We start from the raw sequence: 19,408 nt of genomic DNA, 5'->3' as shown, positions 1-19,408 counted from the left end.
CCTTCTGATACCTGATACCTGATGCTAACAATACCTACAAAATACCAAAATAAGTTATTTTCAATACCTGGACAATCGACCAATACCTGGTTTTGGTGTGATACCTGACTTTGGAATGCTCCAGTTATGTGTCAATTATTCATTGCTGCTCGGGTAAGCGGCGGAATCAATGTCACCCCTATTTGAACACTGTTGAAGCCGATTTTTTCTGTCCCACGGTAAATTGTGGAATATATTCGAAGAAAGCATACAACTATTCCAGAAACTAGGGAATGAGCTGCATTTTTTTATAAACAACACTAACCGTTTCCAGATAACAATCCACTTGAACCTGTAGGTAGCTCCAAGGCGGTTACTAACTGCTGTCAATTAACGCGAATGACATTATTGTGGCTGTATTTGACGAGCCATAATTCACAACAAACGCCTCTGATTTGGAACTGGTTTAACTGATGCGCCGACAGACCGAAGGAAGCGAATGGCGTAGCTCTCGATATTTAGGTTTACCTTTAATAGTTGGAAGATAATAATGTTGGCAGTAATTAATATCATAGTAGTATTGGAAGTTCCAAGAGAGGGACTGTTAAGAATAAGCATTTCTTAAATAAAACCACGAATAAAAAGAATCTAAAAAAGTTCCAGGAGAGCTGTGACCTTATGCTTCATATGCATTTTCTATATTGCAGTGATTTCTGCTTGATGAGATTATTTTTGTCGTATTACTGCAATATAGCATGCATATAAAAATCACTATCAATTGAATCTGTGTAATGACTCATTGAACTAAACGTGAGATATGTTGAAATTAGACCAGATTCTCTTCTATGAAAATTAAGTAGGAAACAAAATTCTTATGCTTTGCTTTTGAATCGAATCTACTTAAATCTTCTATCCAGTAATGAATCGTTCAACCAAAAAGATAACTGAAAAACATCCCAATAACAAACTCTAATCACGAAAGTGTCCCCGCATTTCTACTCACTTTGCATTCAGCCCCTCGATGTCCTCGGACTGCTCGGCCAGCGATGATTCCAAATCCAGATAGGCCCCGAGGTCGCCGTCTTTGTACACTTGCAGCGCTGCATCGTCCAGCTGAAACGAAAGAGAGAAAAAAGCAGAACATCCATGAAGAACAAAGCACAGAAGAATACTGGGAAAAAACACGAAGCGGATTTAGCACAGATTTATCAAAATTGAATGGAAGAAATGCAAACATACGATATTTAACCCGAAAGCCGGCACACGAGAAATGGGGAGGAAAGGTGCGGTGGAACCCAGAGCCAACGCGACGAAGAGGCTCAGCTGAAATTATGCAATCGCAACGAACATAAACAAAATGTGTGATAAAATAAAAACCATTCAAGTTGAACGACCTTCTCGGGGCCTCCAGTAACTCCAGCCAGGGATCATGGTTCAGGTGAGGTGTGGCAGGGAGTGGGGTTGTGCATCCCTGTCCTCAGTACTACGGAACAGTGGTCGAATGGAAAATGGAATTGGGCTAAAAACTACTAATGAATATAAACCTAAAATTATTTAGAAATTCAAAAACCAAATTTCAGTTTTGCAAACAAATTTTCAAGTTTTGCTCGCAATAAAGTGACAAAATAAATTTGAATGAATATGTTGATAAAACTCGGCATTCAATCGATAAAAATGTCTGAAATTTAATCAATATTGTGGAGTTACTGATAATACCAAGAACGTTTATGCACTTATCACCAGGGCTAGATTTGTTTTTGCTCATGCATTATTCTGTATAAATGAAGAAAAAATATTGATCATTCATACCAAATAGTACGAATCTTATTGTTAAAGAACGTGGACAGTTGGCGTAACCAGAAAAACCCTAATTAATCCACCTAGCGGTGATGGTGCCTTTCTCGTGCTTTAAATTATCTTTTCAACAAAACTCGAGCGACATGTTGATGACATTGACATAAATACAAAATGAAAACTGCTTGCTAAATCTATTCAATATGGATACATTTTATATTAGCATAACATCAAATATTCAGAAAATATAAGACAACGATCCAAAACTCAAACCCAACAAGTGTCATGAAGCCGCAATATTTTGAAACGTCATTTTAGATTTTCCGGTCATCATTTTATGACTCCGGATATCTACTCCAACTAAACTAACCGCCATCTTGAACATTGAGACACCATCTTGGATGTTCTGGTATTCATTTTTGGACTCTGCACCTAAAATTACATAAAATAGTCGCCGTATTGAATTTTGGCATTTCGTTTATGATTTTCTGGTTACCAGTTTTGGACGAAGACCGGCATTCTTCCCCATTCAAACTATAGTCAAATTGCAGACCTTGTGAAACAGCGCACAGCTTGGGTTTTCTGATTACAAATTTTGAATTCTGGACATATTTTCATACAAAATATGCCCCTAATGCAAGAATTAAAAATCCTATAAAAAAGGCACTTACTTGAATACTGGGCCATTATATTGGACTTTGGACCGCTATCTTGGATACTCTGGTGGACTCCGAACATATTTCCCATACCAAATACACTTATTTTACATAGTTTTAGAGCTCAAAATTCCATAAAACAGCCACCATCTTCTGTTGACGCGATCAAATTCTTATTTTTCCATTCAACGTTGACCCATCCTGCTATAATTTTACACCTTAGGAATATGAAATGGTACGATTTGATGAGATCGCTTTAGTTTTGTCCATATTTTGATCTCATATATGAGAACTTAGACCGATTCGTCACTAATGTTCATACCTAATGTTTATCAGGCCACGATTTAATTTTTCACATGAACGTTGGTTCTGCTACACAACAGCTAGTCTCAAATGTAATCTAAGGCTATTTTCTTGCTAACCGTTCATTAGATTATCAAAAAATCTGCGATCTGATGTGTCGTATGTATGGGTTTGGTTCATTTTTATATTTGGTAATTTCCGATGGGATAGCCGGATCTGATTCCATGAGTCATGGACCATGACACTACCGGTTGTCCCAATTATGGTCTGAGAATATTTTATTGCTATTTATTCACCTTTACCTAATCACCGCGATTTGATATATCGCATGAATGGGGTTGCTTCACTTTTACTTCTAACCACTTTTGAAGCCACAGCTGAACCCGCAACACTACCGGGAATCTAATGTGGTCTGACCCTATTTTTCCATCAGGTTGTCGATAAGTCGTGATCAGTCTTGTTAGAGATCACAGTCATTTGGACTTTTTGGTCGATATTCGGCCTCCTTTGTCTCCGACATTCGCAACACAAGCAATCAAACTACTGTTCGAAACAAAAATGTCAAACGAATGCACTTCACCACGATTGCGGCTTCGGAAGACGGTTCGGCTTTTGTTATTCCTGTCTTCTTCCATAACAAGAGCTATGTTACCCATGTGTGTCGTATTCAATGCAACATGCAATAATAAACTAATATTAACATTCATAATCGGAATTGGCTGAAAATCTATGCGTAAAGCTACAATTAGACACGTGTCATCGTGTCAGATGACATTGATTTGACCCTTTCTTATGTTTATTGATCTTCGTTCTACTGCTCGTGTTGTGTGTAGGTAAGAGGTAACGATAGCGCACGAATGTAACAAAGCCGACTGACACCCGACTGCGGCAACGAAATGAAGGTAATAAAAAGTGTCGAATGTTTACAAGACTGGTCGTGATTTTATGTACCGCATCCATGGATTAGGTTAAATTTTACATTTTACTACCCGGATCTGATTCCGGGTAACAACCGGCTGAACCAAATATGGTCTAACATTATTGTCTTGGTAACTGCTCATCGGTTAACCAAAAACGCTGCAAATTGAAGGTGTCACATGCAGGGTTTGACAATTTCTACGGGACTCTCGGAAATAATTCCGGAACACTACCAGTTGTCTTTAGTGTGACGTAAGGCTATTTTATAGCTAACTGCTCATCAGGCTATCGCAAAAGCCACGATTTGATGTGTCACATGCCTGGATTTCGTTTACTTTTACATTTGGCCTCTTCCGGCCACTCAAAACCGATTCCGAAACACTTGCTGGCCGTTCAATAGGTAATCTAAAAAGCCGCTATTTGATGTGACGCATGTACGGGTTTGTTTCTTTTTCAGATTTAACCACTTCGGCGGGAACCCCGGAAGGGGTTCCGGAACACTACTGGTTCAGATATGGTCTGAGATGGTTTTCCTGCTCATTGTCCATCAGGTCATCGAAAATGCCGTGGTTTGATGTGTCGCATGTATGGGTTTGGTTCAATTGTCTATTTGGCCACTTCCAGCGGGACGCCTAGAACCGGTTCCGGAACACTACCGGTTCAGATATGGTCTGAGATGGTTTTGCTGCTCATTGTCAATCAGGTCATCGAAAATGCCGTGGTTTGATGTGTCGCATGCATGGGTTTGGTTCAATTGTATTTTGACCACTTCCAGTGGAACGCCTAGAACCGGTTCCGAAACACTACCGGTTCAGATATGGTCTGAGATGATTTTCCTGCTCATTATCCATCAGGTCATCGAAAATGCCGTGGTTTGATGTGCGCATGCATGGGTTCGGTTCAATTGTATATTTGGCCACTTCCAGCGGGACGACTAGAACCGGTTCCGGAACACTACCGGTTCAGATATGGTCTGAGATGATTTTACTTCTCATTGTCCATCAGGTCATCTAAAATGCTGTGGTTTGATGTGTCGCTTGCATGGGTTGGTACAATTGTATATTTGGCCACTTCCAGCGAGACGCCCAGAACCGGTTCGGGAACACTACCGGTTCAGATATGGTCTTAGACTATTTTTCTGCTTACCGCTCATCAGGTTATCGAAAATGCCGTGGTTTGATGTGTCTCATGCATGGGTTTGGTTCACTTTGATATTTGCCAATTCCGGCGGGACACCCGGAACCGGTTCCGGAACACTACCGGTTCAGATATGGTCTTAGACTATTTTTCTGCTTACCGCTCATCAGGTTATCGAAAATGCCGTGGTTTGATGGGTCGCATGCATGGGTTTGATTCATTTTCATATCTGACCCCTTCCTGGGGTACCGATCCGGAACACCTAAATGGCCATAACTCCGGAACGGCTGGACCGATTCGAACCATTTTCAATAGGAAACAATGGGACCAGATTCCGCGTCGAATGAACCGTCGGTCGTTAAAATCGGTTGATGTTTACTATCTAAAAATGAGGTGACCTTTTTTGTACACATACACACACACACACATACATACACACACACACACACACACACACATACACACAGACATCATCTCAACTCGTCGAGCTGAGTCGATTGGTATATAACACTTGACCCCTCCGGGGGCTCTATCAAATTTTCGTTTTTGGAGTGAACATATAGCCTTTCGGTACACCTTGGTGTACGAGAAAGGCAAAAAATGGTAACTCATTAAAAATCAATAATCAGATTTCAAATTCCAGTGCGCAAACGGTATAAAAGAAAATCAATAAAAAACTATTTCGGGAGCGTGTTAATGCTCAAGATTTCTTGGATTTGAAAATTAAAAAAAAATAGTTTTGAAATTTCGCGGTCGCGTGCAAAAGCTCGAAAGAGTATTTCTAGCGTAACCTTGATGCAATCTCAGGAGGAATTGCTGGTCGACTACTATGATAGTTTGGGGAACTTAAGCATAAAACGTTCTTACGCATTTGAGGGAGCTTTTGGTGACCTCCTAAAAGAATTTTCATCAAAACTTTTGGAGTTTTGAAAATTTAAAAGAGTTTAGCGGAATTTCCAATAAAAAATTGTTAAACAAATTTTCGTGGAAATTCACGATGGTTTCTTGATGGAACTTCAGACTTATTTTGTCAAAGAATTTTCTGTGATATTTCTAAAAAATCTTTGGCGGAAGGCCCGGACAATTTTTTAGCCGTTTTTACCGAACATGATTGCGAAACTATCAATTTTTTTTAAACATGTAAGGGATTCTCCACAAATTTCTTTGGCACTTTTCTTGTTTGAACTTCACGACAAGTTCGTTACATTCACAAAAATATTACTTCAGGAAGAAAAACTTACAAACTGAATCATATTTTTCTTAACCCATGAATGGTCGCGTCCTGTACGGAGTACACGCACCATGGAAAATGAACGTTTGTAGTATATATCGTGAGCGAAGTATCGTTGAAAGGAGTCTAAGATACAACTGCACGAGGGGTAAAAAAAATTCTTCAAAGTAATTCACCAAAAAATCATGCTGGAGTTCTTCTAAAAAGTATTTCAGCACTTCTGATATTTGGTTTAAAAAAAAATATATCGTGAATGCACATGCTTGACTAGTTAAAAGAAGGAACAAATAATAACAAGTTTAGAAGAATGCTCGAAATTTCATAAATGACCGAGAAGATAGTAGCAGTATTTATAATTAAAACCAGAACATAAGGTACACCCGGGCAAGATGAAACTCCAAAGTTTTCAAAAAAAAAAAAAATAATACAATTTGGAATGCTTTCCTTTACCGGGGTATCCAAAAGATTGCTTGATTAAAAAAATGTTACAAGTTATGGAATTTTGTTTGCAAGGCACTTCGATGGCATTTTAAAAATGCAGATGAAAATTGACCATTAATTCTAGAATACTTTTTTAAACAAAAATCCGGGTTCTTTGCGCAATCTTTGAAAAATATTTGTTTGATATCGTCGAACAGATTCAAAACAAACATATGTGTGAAAGTGACAAAAATAAAGATATGCGTTTAATTGAGGGGCACTGTGTCTTCATTCAGAATAGAACTTTGAAAACCTGTAATTATCAGGAAGCTTAAGTCTATTTAAAGCATGGAATCTCTGAAAATTCAGTGGAATAATAGGCAAACTTCAATGGCAAGGATCAATTTTTAAAACGTTTGGAATAGGGTAGCGAACCACTTGGGCAGCGGCCGATATTTTGGGCACTCTTCGCTATAACTCAGTCAATTCCAAACCAATTGCCATGGAATTTTGTACGCGGCTAGATACTATACGTATCTCATCGCGTTCCAAAAATTGTGTCAATTGGTTTAAAATTGGCTGAGTTATAGCAGAAAAGTGCCCCAAATAGGACCCCTGCCGAGATGGTGCGACTTCCCAAAATGGAAAACTATAAAAATATTGTGGCGGATTTTTGTAAAGCTTCTGTTAAGACTTTTAAAGGGAAATTTTAATCAAATTTTAAGGTTTTTCGAGTTACTCTTTGAGTATTTTTGATAATATTCGGTACAAAACAAGATTTTTGGAAAATTTCTAAAGAAATTCAATGAAGGCCATAAAACCTTCCCAGAAAAAATCAGACATAGTTCCCGTGGAACTCTCCGTGCACATCGATAGCAGAATTAAAACAATATTTTTTTTTACGGAATCTCAGAAAAAAATTAGAATCCAGTTATTCCAGGAGAATTTTTGACAAACCTATTACGATTTTTTTAATGGATCAATGGCAGTTATCGTAGGAATTCAAACACTCTCAAGAACAAACGTCCTGGAAGCCCAGTACATTTTTTTTTGCCAAACTTCAAATGCACAAATCTCAATATATATATATATATATATTATATTTATTTTGATCTTGCTCACTTGAAATCAACTTAAAATAAAAAGAATCGGGGACATTCACTTATTTTTTATGAGATTTCTTAAGTGGATGTGAAAATCGAAATAATATCTCAAATCGAACAATTGATGATGTCAACCCGAGTGGAGAAAAGAAGCTTAGTAGTAACATATTTTGATACGGAAAACAAAAATTGATATTGATTTGTTTGACATAAGAGGTAAAAGTACTAGAAACAATATCTGAAATTTACTTCTGGAACATCATCGTCATCTCACATTTTAATCTTGCTAAAATCTTACCACCGGGTAGAGGCAAAGAACAAACCAAGGACAAACAATAACAAGTAAGAATGATAAAATCATATCTCATTTTATCATTTTTATGTTACATATGAATAACTCGCTCAGAACAAAAAATATTACACAGCGCAACATTTTTTTTGTCTCAAGAGCAAACTTATATGTCTCCGACAGTTTTTGGGCCACTGAATCCGAATCCAGGCTCAGATTTGCTCCAGCACGTCATACTTTTGAGCTATACCTCAATTTATAGGGCAAAATATGCGATTTTGGGCTTTTTTGATTGCATGCCATTAGGCATGGACATATTTTTTTAAGCAATCAAAGGGATAATTGGTCATTTAACATCTAAATTAACGACTTATGCAAAATATTTCGTTTTACCAAATCCAATTTGATAGTTTTAAGCGATTTATGAACAATAATTCCCATACAAGTCACTCTCCAAAAGTTGCATGCAAGTTTACTTATTAACATAAAATGCTTAAATCTATTAAATTTGATTTGGTAAAACGAAATATTTTGCATGAGTCATTAATTTAGATATTAATTCACCATTTCACCCTTTTATGGTTTAAAAAAATATTTCCATGCCTAATGGCATGCAATCAAAAAAGCCCAAAATCGCATATTTTTCCCTATAAATTGAGGTATAGCTCAAAATTGTGACGTGCTGGAGCAAATCTGAGCCCGGATTCGGATTTAGCGGCCCAAAATCTGTCGGAGACACATAAGTTTGCTCTTGAGACAGACCAAGGGTTAAATTTTATTGAGCTGTGTTATCTTTATTAAATTTGTTATTTCCGAGTTTTGAATAAGAATAAATAACTAAATAAAAGCAAAATATGCAATCATAGCAGAATAAGTAAAATAACATCTCAATGGCATATTTTGCAATCATACCTTATTTTATTTTTGAGTTGTTTAGTATTTTTTTATTTTGTCAGAGAGAATAACTTCAGAAGATCAAATTTTGCCATTAAAGGCTTGTTGTTATTATCAAAAGCTAAAAGAACGAAAATATGTAATAACTGATTGTGTATTGAAAAATAACTCAATAATAACTAATGTTGTTATTATAAGAGCAAACCAAGCATAAACATTTCTGAACTTAAAACACAGTTTTCCCAATCATAAGAACAAAATGTGCACATATGATGAACTTTTTTGATATGTGTAACTTATTTTGATCTTACTTTGTTCTCAATAACTTGGTTATAACTGATTCAGTTATTCTACAGTTAAAAAATATTTTGTCCTTGTTTTGTTCTTATAATCATAAAATTAGTTATTTCTGAGTTATTTTCTGGCACAGTCAGTTATTATTTTTTTGTTTTTTAGCTCTTATTCCCAACAAACCAAAAACGAATTCTGCCATTCAGCTATTTAGTTATTTGCGCAAAATTTGATCTTTTTTGTTATTTCCTTCTGCCCGGGTAGCAGAAGCAAGCTATGGAATTGATCTTCAAATATCAAATTTAACTTTTGGTCAAGTGATCCGAGAACATATTTATGATACGATTGTAAGTACTTTTATCATTTATCTCAATCAAACCAATATCACATTTTGGTCGTCAGTATTTGATCTCTTCTCGTGATTTCTCGATTTTAATGTGTTATTAAAAGATTTGAATTATGTCGCTCGAATGACTCAAAGTGATATGATACCTCATAAAAAAAATAGGATGAGTGAGATCCCTGGAATAAAATTAGAAGATGAATACTTTGGCCAAATTTTAGGAAATTTGTCATGATTGACAATATTGGTATGTCGTGAACCTGTATTTCGCTAAAAATAAACCTTCAGTTGTATTGTTTTGAGGACACCCCTGCCGGAATGTCCCAAAAGATAGATTTATATACTCATAAACTTCATATACTCATCTCAGAGCATAAACCCATATGAATGTAAATTAACGAGTATAGAATTAGCATCAGTTAAAATACACAAAAAAAAAGTAAATTGACGTACCTATTCCTGGAAGAATCCTTGAAATAATTTCTAAAGGTATTTTCGTAAAACCCTTGAAATTATCACTGGAAGAAACCCTCGAGGTATCCCTGTAGGAATTCCTGAAGGGAACCCCTACAGAAATACTTGAAGAATTTCCTGGAGGTATTCCCGGAGAACTCTCAAATAATGGAATCCTTGGAAAAATCCTTGAATTCAGCTAAAGGAATTCTTGGATGAATCACTGAAATGTATTCGAAGAAAATGTCTGTAAGTTTTCCTGATAAAATCGCTGAGTCAACTCCTGAAAAAAAAAACTGCTGGAGGGATTCCCCAGTTATTCTCTGGAAAAATTTTGGGCAACTTCTTAGAGAAATTCCAAGAGAAATTTCTGGAGAAATCCCTACAAAAACTTCGAAAGGAAATCTCTCGTGGAGTTTCTGAAGAAATCCTAGGAAATGTCCAGAAACAATCGTTGGAGAAAACTCTTGAGGAATTCTAGGGGGGATTTAATAAGGAATCCCTTTACAAATTTTTGGAAGAATCCTTGAAGGACTTTCTAAGAAACACCATCAAAACACCCATGCATAAACTCCCAGAGGAATCTCTGGAGGAGTTTCTGAAAAACATCATGGCTAACTTCTTGAAGATTTTCTTGGATAACCTCAAGATATATTTCTGAAAGAATTGGAGAACTAATTCCTTTGCAGGAGCTGCACTGCCCCTCTTCGCATGTGAGTCCCATGTTGTTTCTAAAGCAAATCATATTTTTATCACTCATGAGGTCATTTAAAATAAATTTGATATCTTTCCCGCCTCATTTCACAGCTCAATATGCCACGAAAAAGGCATGCATGAATTGAATGCATTTTTTGAACATAATTGGAGTTATAGCACAAAAGGTAGGCACTTTGAAAAACAGCATGGGAGTGACATGCAAAGAGAGGCAGTGCAGGGGGGATTTTTGAAGAAATGCATGTATGGATTCCTGAACAAATCCGTGGATGAACTTCTCTAAAGGATTTTTTGGACAAAATTGTGAAAGAATTCCTGGATGAATTTTTGGAGAATTTCCTTGCTTCTTATCTTAAGAATTCCAAAACAAATCAGTGGAGGAATTTCCCTAGAAATTCTTGAAGAAATTCAAAAAAAAAATCTGAGGGTTATCCTGAAGGCTTCCTTACTGAAATCAATGCTTGCAGCCTTTGAAAAAATGATGGCAGAATCTCTGAAATTTCTGAAGGAACCCCTGAATATATTTTAATGAGATCTCGAGAGGAATGTCTTGAGAAATTATAGAGGATTTCCCGGAGCAATCTGTGGAGAAATCCCTGGGGGAATGCTTGGAAGAGCCTATGGAGGACTTTCTGAAAGAATCCCTGACAGAATCACTAAAGCAATTCCAGGGTGACCCCTTATTATTATTATTATTTTTCTTTATTATCGAGATTTTCAGCCCTCGGCTGGTTCATCTCGGGGGTGACCCCTTGAGGATTTTCTGGAAGAATCCTTCGAGAAATTTCTCGAGGAATCTCCAGAAGAATTCCTAAAAAATCATTGGAGATTCATGAAGAAATTCCAGGAGGAATGCCTAAAGGAATCTCAGGAAAAGTTCCTAAAGAAATCGCAGAAGAAATTCTTGCGAAATCGTGAAGGAATCCTAAGAAGATTTCATGGAGGAACTCCTGGAGGAATCCATGTAGCAGTTTCTGAAGAAATCATTGGAGGTATCCCGGAAACAGTATCAAGATGAATTCGTAAGAGAATCCCTAAACAGTGCCTGGAGGAGTACCTTGAGCAATCCCAAGAAGGTTTTTTTTTAATAATCGCTGGTGCTATTCCTGAAATAATTTCAGAAGCGGTAAATCCCTGGAGGAATTCCTCAGAAAATCCCACGAGGATTTCCTTAGAAAATCCCAAGAGGGATCTCTGCACGAATTTTGGAGGAATCCTTAAATAATCTCTTCAAGAATTTTTTGTAGAAAATTTTGAAGGAATTCTTGGATTTAGTTTTTGAATAATCTCTGGTAGAATTTTCGGAAAGTATACCTGAAAGAAATTCCTGCAGAAACACTTCAAATTGTGTGGCTTGGTGGTCGTACGGCTAGTGCCACCACGCATCGTGCTGAGAAGAGCGGGCTCGATTTCCGCCGCAGCTGTCAGAAAAAGTTTTCGGCTATGCCCCTAGACGTTGCATGCTAGTTCGTTGTCTAGTTTCTTCAAAAAGCGAACAGCTCACGCTCACTGGAAGCATAAAACGTGTCCATATTCTTAATTTATTCCAGATGGTATTATTGCAGCAATCTCCAGTGGAATTCTTGAAGGAATATATGATTGTCCCTTAGAAAATCTCTGAAATACCTAAAAGAATGGCTGGTAGAATTTATTTGGGAATCCCTGGGGAAATTCCTGAAGGAACTATTGAAAAATAAGCACTTGAACAATCACTGGAGGAAAAACTAAAGGAATTCCCGAAAAATTCCCGTAGAAATTCCAGCAATGAAGGAATCGTGCAATGCCTCTTTTTTACGCGAATTTCAATGTGTGCTAATTTTTATATCATTACTAGCTGTCCCGGTAAATTCTGTCTTGCCAATCTTGTGGTGGTTTGACAGCTTTTAAGCTCATTTAAGCACCGCACTCTAGATTGGTTTGATTTCGATCATGTTGATTTTCTTCCCAGCTCAAAAAAATCAGTACTTTTTCCATTTTCCAACTTTTTGAGTTGATTTTCGTAACTTTTTATACATATAAACACAGCCACCATGAATACGAATCGAAACATGCAAGGGTCATGCTGATCGGTTCGGGCGTTCGTGAGTTTTGTTGCCTCAAAGAAGCTACAAACTCATTTTTATATATATACTAGCTGTCCCGGCAAACTTTGTCTTGCCAAGCTGCGGTGGTTTGACAACTGGTAAGGTCATCGCAGCAACGCACTCTAGATTGATTTAATTTTGATCACGCAGAACTTGTTCCCGGCTCATCAAAAATCAGTATTTTCACAATTTTCATACTTTTTCAAATGATTTTCGTAACTTTTTCTGCATATAAACACAGCCACCACGAAAACGAATCAAACTCTGCATAAGTCATCCTTATCGGTTCACCCGTTCGTAAGTTTTGTTGCCTCAAACGGACTTCGAACTCATTTTTATATATATAGATAGATATAGATATAGATAGATAGACTAGCTGTCCCGGCAAACTTTGTCTTGCCAAGCTGTGGTGGTTTGACAACTGTTGAGGTCATAACGTCACCGCACTCTAGATTGGTTTCATTTCAATCGTGTTGATTTCCTTCCCAGCTCACGAAAATCAGTACTTTATCAATTTTCTTACTTTTCTAGTTGATTTTCGTAACCTTTTGTACATATAAACACAGCCAACACGAATACGAACCGAACCGTGCAAGAGTCAAGCTGATCGGTTCATCCGTTCTTGAGTTTTGTTGCCTCAAAGGGACTTCAAACTCATTTTTATAGGTATAGATAGATTAAACTGAAATATTAAAATTAAGATTCTGGCCACTTCATACCAGCCAGCCATACCAATGTGCGCACGGTCCTACCCTTTTGCGATGCGAGATGGTCTGCAAACTAATCTCCAATTAAATGCATTTAATTCCGTTTTTTCGTCGTTGTCTTTCTCCGTTGGCCGGCCGCTGGACTCGATGGGCAATGCAATAAAATGGATTTTCTTTCAGGTACGTGCGCAATAAAAAGTCTGGTACATTCGTTTCTCGTTATTTTCCCCCTGTTTTCTCTGTAGTTCTGTTCGGTTCAAGTCAGTGCTGGTGCTGATCTAGTGCGCGATCTTCACCTGAACCTGGAAAGAACGCGCCAAGCTAGACGCCTAGACAGACTATAGGGAAAAAAAGGGCAACGTTTTCCCACCCAACACAATGAGTATCTCTCTGCCGTTCCACAGTGTTCCTCATTGCTACGAGGATCATCCCGGGCTTTACTGCGCGTGTTTTAAATGTGCAATTCTTTCCTACATTACACCATCAGTGCGCTGGACACTAATTGTGTGAAAATGCTGTACCATGGGAGCAGGAGTTTCGAAGAAACTCTTTTGCAATCACTTAGTTCTCAACACCACTGCGTTCAATGTTTCCATTTCTTTTTCTCATTTTATAGTTGGTAAATGAAAAAAACATCTTTGCGGATTACTTACAAGCTTTTCTTGAAAATGTAATAAAGCATCTAAATCTTGTCATATTTAAATCACTTTTTTCACGGTTTTTGTATTATGTCTCTTCATTGTTAATTGTACTTTATCACTGAGTAGTACTCAATCACATTTTTATACAGTTGAATATTTTATCTTGCTTTTTTGCAGAATGCTGTATGTTACTGTTTTAACCGAAATATCTGTTATTATCGCTTTTCACAAGAATGAATCAAATTGGTGAGCTTGTTCCATGTTGCTTGTTTTCGTTATCGTTTCTTTTGTCTTTGCTTGACTCAGTGAAACAAATGTGACCTTTTTCCCTTTGTGGTGTTTCTTTGATAAAAAAAAATGCTTGGTCGGTATCAACCTGGGAACCCCCACCAGTCGGGAAGACGTTCCTAGCCAGAACGGGAATAAAAAAGAACTGCCCCAATGATTTTCAACGAACGACACCTATTTCACGTAATGAACCACCATCTCTGCAAGTCAAGTAGGCGAAAATAAAATGAAAACAAACCTAGGTTGGTAATGTGCCCAACAAGTCCCAAGCGAAGGTCAATTAGGTGCAACGCCACCACCAGCTAACAACAACGACAGCGACGACGTGTGGTCATGGTGGGAAGAAAGCGTTTAATTGTCCCACGTTGCCATGTGATGGGGTGTGCATAAAGGTAGTTTACTGGATCTCGATGGGAAAGCTTTGAACGAGTCGGGAACGTTATGCGTTTTTGTTGCTGCCTACGTTGTTAGACAATAAAGTGCACGAGTTCGGATTGGATACTTCTGGGAAGAAGATTCGGACCCGAAATGTCAAAGGGTAATCAGTACAAGACTTGTGAGAACATAAAAGTTCAAGAACGTGGGCAAAAGAGGTATGTTGTGTCATTGATTTAAAGTGTGGAAGAAAAAATAATGGAATGCTTGCATTGGCTTTCTTTGAACTCTTGAAATTCTTTTGGGGTGTAAGTGACAAAAACCCACTTTCGAGTGAATGAGTTTTAAAGTTTTTCACCCATTTTCCATCCAATACAAAATGTATGGAGTTTCAAAGTCGAACCAATTTTCTACGATTTATTGTAATTTTTTCTAATCTCCGTGAAAATAATCTTAAAAAAGTTCCTGAAAGCTTGAAATCTGAAGAATTTTTTGATATGCTCAGCTCAAAATCGACAAAATGGTCACCTTCGATTCTGGGCCCCTCATTTCTCCTTATTCTATTGAAAAAAAAAAAATGTTCAACTAGCTGTAGCTTTCGGTAAACCATATCAAAAATTCTGAAATTATCAATGTAAGTTGATACAATATTTGACTATTAGTGGTCGAATTTGAGCAAGGTTGGGCTATTTTTCAGTAAGTTGAAGCGATTTTTACAAACTGCATTAACCCTAAAAGGGATACCTGGGGTCCATTGGACCCCAGGGGCCTTTCAGAGCTCGTCTTTGATGGAACACACTCAGCGAGGTGACGAAACTGAGGCCATGAAGGTATCCCTTTTAGGGTTAATATTCGGTAGAACCCATGAATCTTATGAATTGGAAGACCTATTTAACCAGCATTGAGCTTCCCAAGAAACGGAAAAAATATAACCGATTCCCGAGATTTCCCGGGATCCCGGGAAATAATAAAACTAAATAATGCTGTGGAGTGAGAGTTCGATTCCCGCTCCAGGCGATGTAACTTTTCGCAAGAATTGTTCCGTCGCCGTATCCACTGGTGCATGCTCGTGTGTTCCTTGCATTGGAGGAGCCAGCTTTTTATTTTTCTTACTCACTCTCCTAAACATATACGAGAAAGAGCAGGATGAAAGAGGAGGCAAGCTGCCCCCTCTCCTATATTTCCCTTTCTTGTGCATGTTTAAAAGAGTGAGTAAGAGAAAAGAAAATGCTGGCTCCGCCAATGGTCCCTTTTCTGGTGCCCGTGTTTTTTTTTTCTTTTTTCAGCGAAAATGTTTTTTTTTATTGATTAACACATAGGTTCCCAAACTTTCAGGAGCGCGACCCCTTTTTGCTCGCAGACGTACTTTTCGCGACCCACCATAACAATTTCCTCATTTGTTGTCTGTTACAGTAAAATATTCGACTGTCCCTCGCGACCCCCTGGATGAAGGACGGTGACCCCCCTGGGGGGTCGCGACCCACAGTTTGGGAAACCATGGATTAACACTATTAAACAGATGTCATTTGCAATTTCAAATTTTGCAAAAGTCAACGAATATTACGAGATAAGAGGATTATGCTTAACAATAACTGCGTTTGAAGGGTGATTGAGAGAAACATAAAGGTTGTTTTATATCTGAAATACATGATTTGGTTTTGTTTGTTTGTTGTTTTTGGTCTGTCTCAAGACTTATGTGTCTCTGACAGATTTTGGGCCGCTGTATCTGAATCCGAGCTCAGATTTGCTCACACTTTTTTTGAATTTCAAGTTACTACGAATGTCTAGACAAAATTTGAGATCAATCGGTGCACTAGAAATTGAGATTCGACCCCCTAAACATTAGTATGTTATATGAAAAACAGCCAATGCGCACTTTATTTTGTCCAGTACTGTATCTTACTAATTTGGCTTCGATATCCCTGGTCGACATCTCCTTATTTTTTTTCCTTATAGTTCCCGTATGTTATAGGTTAATATTGTTGCTTAAAAAAAATTCCATGCTTAATGGCTTGCAGTTAAAAAAGTCCAAAATCCCATATTTTACCCTATAAATTGAGGTATAGCTCAAAATTGTAACGTGCTGGAGCAAATCTGAGCCCGGAGTCAGAATCAGCAGCCCACATACATTTGCTCCTGAGACAAAAAAAAAATGCTCTTGGGACCCCAATCATGCTTAACGTTATTTTAGACATTTTTTTCTAAAACTTACAGCAACACATGTACACAAAATCAAATACCAAAAAACAACCATTATTAACCTATAACATACGGGAACTATAAGGAAAAAAATAAGGAGACGTCGGCCAGGGATTTCGAAGCCAAATTTGTAAGATACAGTACTGGACGAAATAAAGTGCGCATTGGCTGTTTTTCATACAACATACTAATGTTTAGGGGGCGAATCTCATCTTCTAGTGCACCGATTGATCTCAAATTTTGTCTGGACATTCGTAGTAACTTGAAATTCAAAAAAAGTGTGAGAAAAGAAAATATTTCTGAGCAAAAATTTTTAATACGTCGCAAAACTTCCAAGTCAAGAAAAGTTAAGAAGTTTTGAATTTTGGAATAACCCCAAAATTTTAATGTTAAAGTAAAAACTTTAGCCAGGCCGAAACTCTACCAAGGGGGCGATTCTTCAACAGTTAGTTAATAATAAAATCCCTTAATATTGGAATGAAACCAACCATAGCTACATATTCATAGATTGCAGAGCAATACCAATAAGTTGCTCTCTTTTCTTAATAAATTATTTTCTAGAAGTTTAAATTATTTTCGGATTTATTTGTACTCTCAGATTTTTCTCAAATGTACCACAAGTATAAAATTCAATTATTCTACCTAAAAGCTGCAAATATTTCATGGAGTGTCCATGTTGCTATTGGAAAGATCTTTAACATTTTGGTTTTACCAGCGTTTTTCAAGTATTTTTATTGATTTTAAAAATACTGTTGGGGAATAGGGACACAACTTTTACGGAAACGAGAATACATCTCTACAACAGCTTTCTATTGCAGCAGCTTTGTGACTGCAGGAAATCAACGTTTATTCCAAGAACTCATCACTTTCTCTCTCTCTTCTTGGCGTAACGTCCTCATTGGGACAAAGCCTGCTTCTCAGCTTAGTGTTCTATGAGCACTTCCACAGTTATTAACTGAGAGCTTCCTCTGCCAATGACCATTTTGCATGTGTATATCGTGTGGCAGGTACGAAGATACTCTATGCCCAAGGAAGTCAAGGAAATTTCCTTTACGAAAAGATCCTGGACCGACCGGGAATCGAACCCGTCACCCTCAGCATGGTCATGCTGAATACCCGTGCGTTTATCGCCTCGGCTATATGGGACTCATCACTATTATCAGTATAACAAGAGTAACTTACATCATAGTATCATCACTTAGTTTTCCGAGACACGACTCTCCAAACCGTATAATTTATGAACTTCAACTATGTATGATCGGGTCATCTAACTAACTGCATTCCGTAGACTACAATGGGCTCATATTATCTAAGAGTAACTCGGAACTCACAAAACACTGAAGAATATTATACTGCCGTTCTACGCCCAATTGTCCCATGTTATATGGAAATCCCATATAACATGGGACAATTATGCGTAGAACAGCAGTATAGAAACTAAAATTACCAACAAATACTATGACATTAAAAGAAGATATTCGTGATATTCTTTGCAAACACCGCTACAATAGTGAGAGCTACCCGAATTGATTATGAAGCTTGAGCTACCTGGCTCCTTGAAAGCTTTGCGTTACAGCTTCTGCTGAATTTTGAAGCTTTTTTTTAAATGTCGTAATCTTGAAGTTTAGCAAAATAAAACTTTATTCTATTTAAAAGTGACATTTCGAAATGCAAAAAAAAATAATACTGTGTGTTATTTGCGACATTGTTTTTAAAATGCTAAACTGGAAGCAAAATATTTGCAGTAAACATGTTAGTGAGCTGATTTATTTGCAAAAATAAAAAAAATACGCTGCAACAGCAAAAAAATAGCTCGGAAACCTATGAAACCATAAGAATTCAGAAAATTTATTGTAATTCCAAAATATCGAATTTGTTTTCAAAAATTCAAACTTAAGGGGGCGAAAATTTTTATTGACAGCTTCAAGGGGGCGATAGCTTGATGATGGGAATGACTTGATCGAATTTGATCCTCAATGTTGGTCCTCAATATATTAGGATCGTTTGGTAGAAAAAAAATCTAAGAAAATTCAAAGCAATATTTTTAAGAATATATTTTTGAATTTTAATAAAATTTTCAGGTACAACCCAAGCAATATTTTAGGTTTTGTTCGGCTCTATAAGAGATCTTCATGACCAATTTTATAAAACTTGCAATTAAACTAATTAATAAAAATCAAACAAAACCAATCAGCAATGGAATTCTTACTTGGGAAAAGTAAATATTTGAAACTAAAACTATGGATTGTCTGATAGATATGTACATTAACATTCATGCATGTATTTTTTTTTAATTTTTATCTTGTGTTTTTTTTTTAAACATGGAAGACAAATGGTAAACAAGGTTTTTCAAAATCAGTGCAATTTGTGCAAAACGTTTTTAAGGTACCTCTAAGAAATGTTCTGCCACTTACAAACCAAGCGTCAAATGTATCTTTTGATAGCCGGAATTTGATGTTAATAAGAGTAGGACATGTGTGAAAATAAAGTTTGTTTTTGAATTCATTTCTGAATGGCTGGGCTGCAAAGTTGTGCTTATAATTTCTAGAATAGTCTATAGCTCTACGAATATCTACTTTCCAAAAATAA

At 37.1% G+C, this 19,408-nt stretch overlaps 1 protein-coding gene across 8 annotated transcripts in view; it reads right to left on the bottom strand.

The window, feature by feature from the left end:
- LOC115263279 (serine-rich adhesin for platelets) overlaps nt 1–19,408 on the bottom strand; it is a 552,542-nt gene that overhangs the window by 207,974 nt on the left and 325,160 nt on the right. For all 8 annotated transcript variants that reach the window (XR_009997896.1, XM_062852797.1, XM_062852795.1 and 5 more), the window contains one exon: nt 983–1,092. Coding sequence is in view for 7 of the 8 variants with exons in the window: in XM_062852797.1 (XP_062708781.1) it covers nt 983–1,092 (110 nt within the window). In the remaining variant the exon portion in view is untranslated. The remainder of the gene's footprint in view (nt 1–982; nt 1,093–19,408) is intronic.

This window comes from Aedes albopictus, chromosome 2 (assembly GCF_035046485.1).
Source record: "Aedes albopictus strain Foshan chromosome 2, AalbF5, whole genome shotgun sequence".
NCBI lineage: Eukaryota > Metazoa > Arthropoda > Insecta > Diptera > Culicidae > Aedes > Aedes albopictus.
The sequence above is the reverse complement of the archived record's forward strand: the minus strand, read 5'-3'. Positions and strand labels throughout refer to the sequence as shown.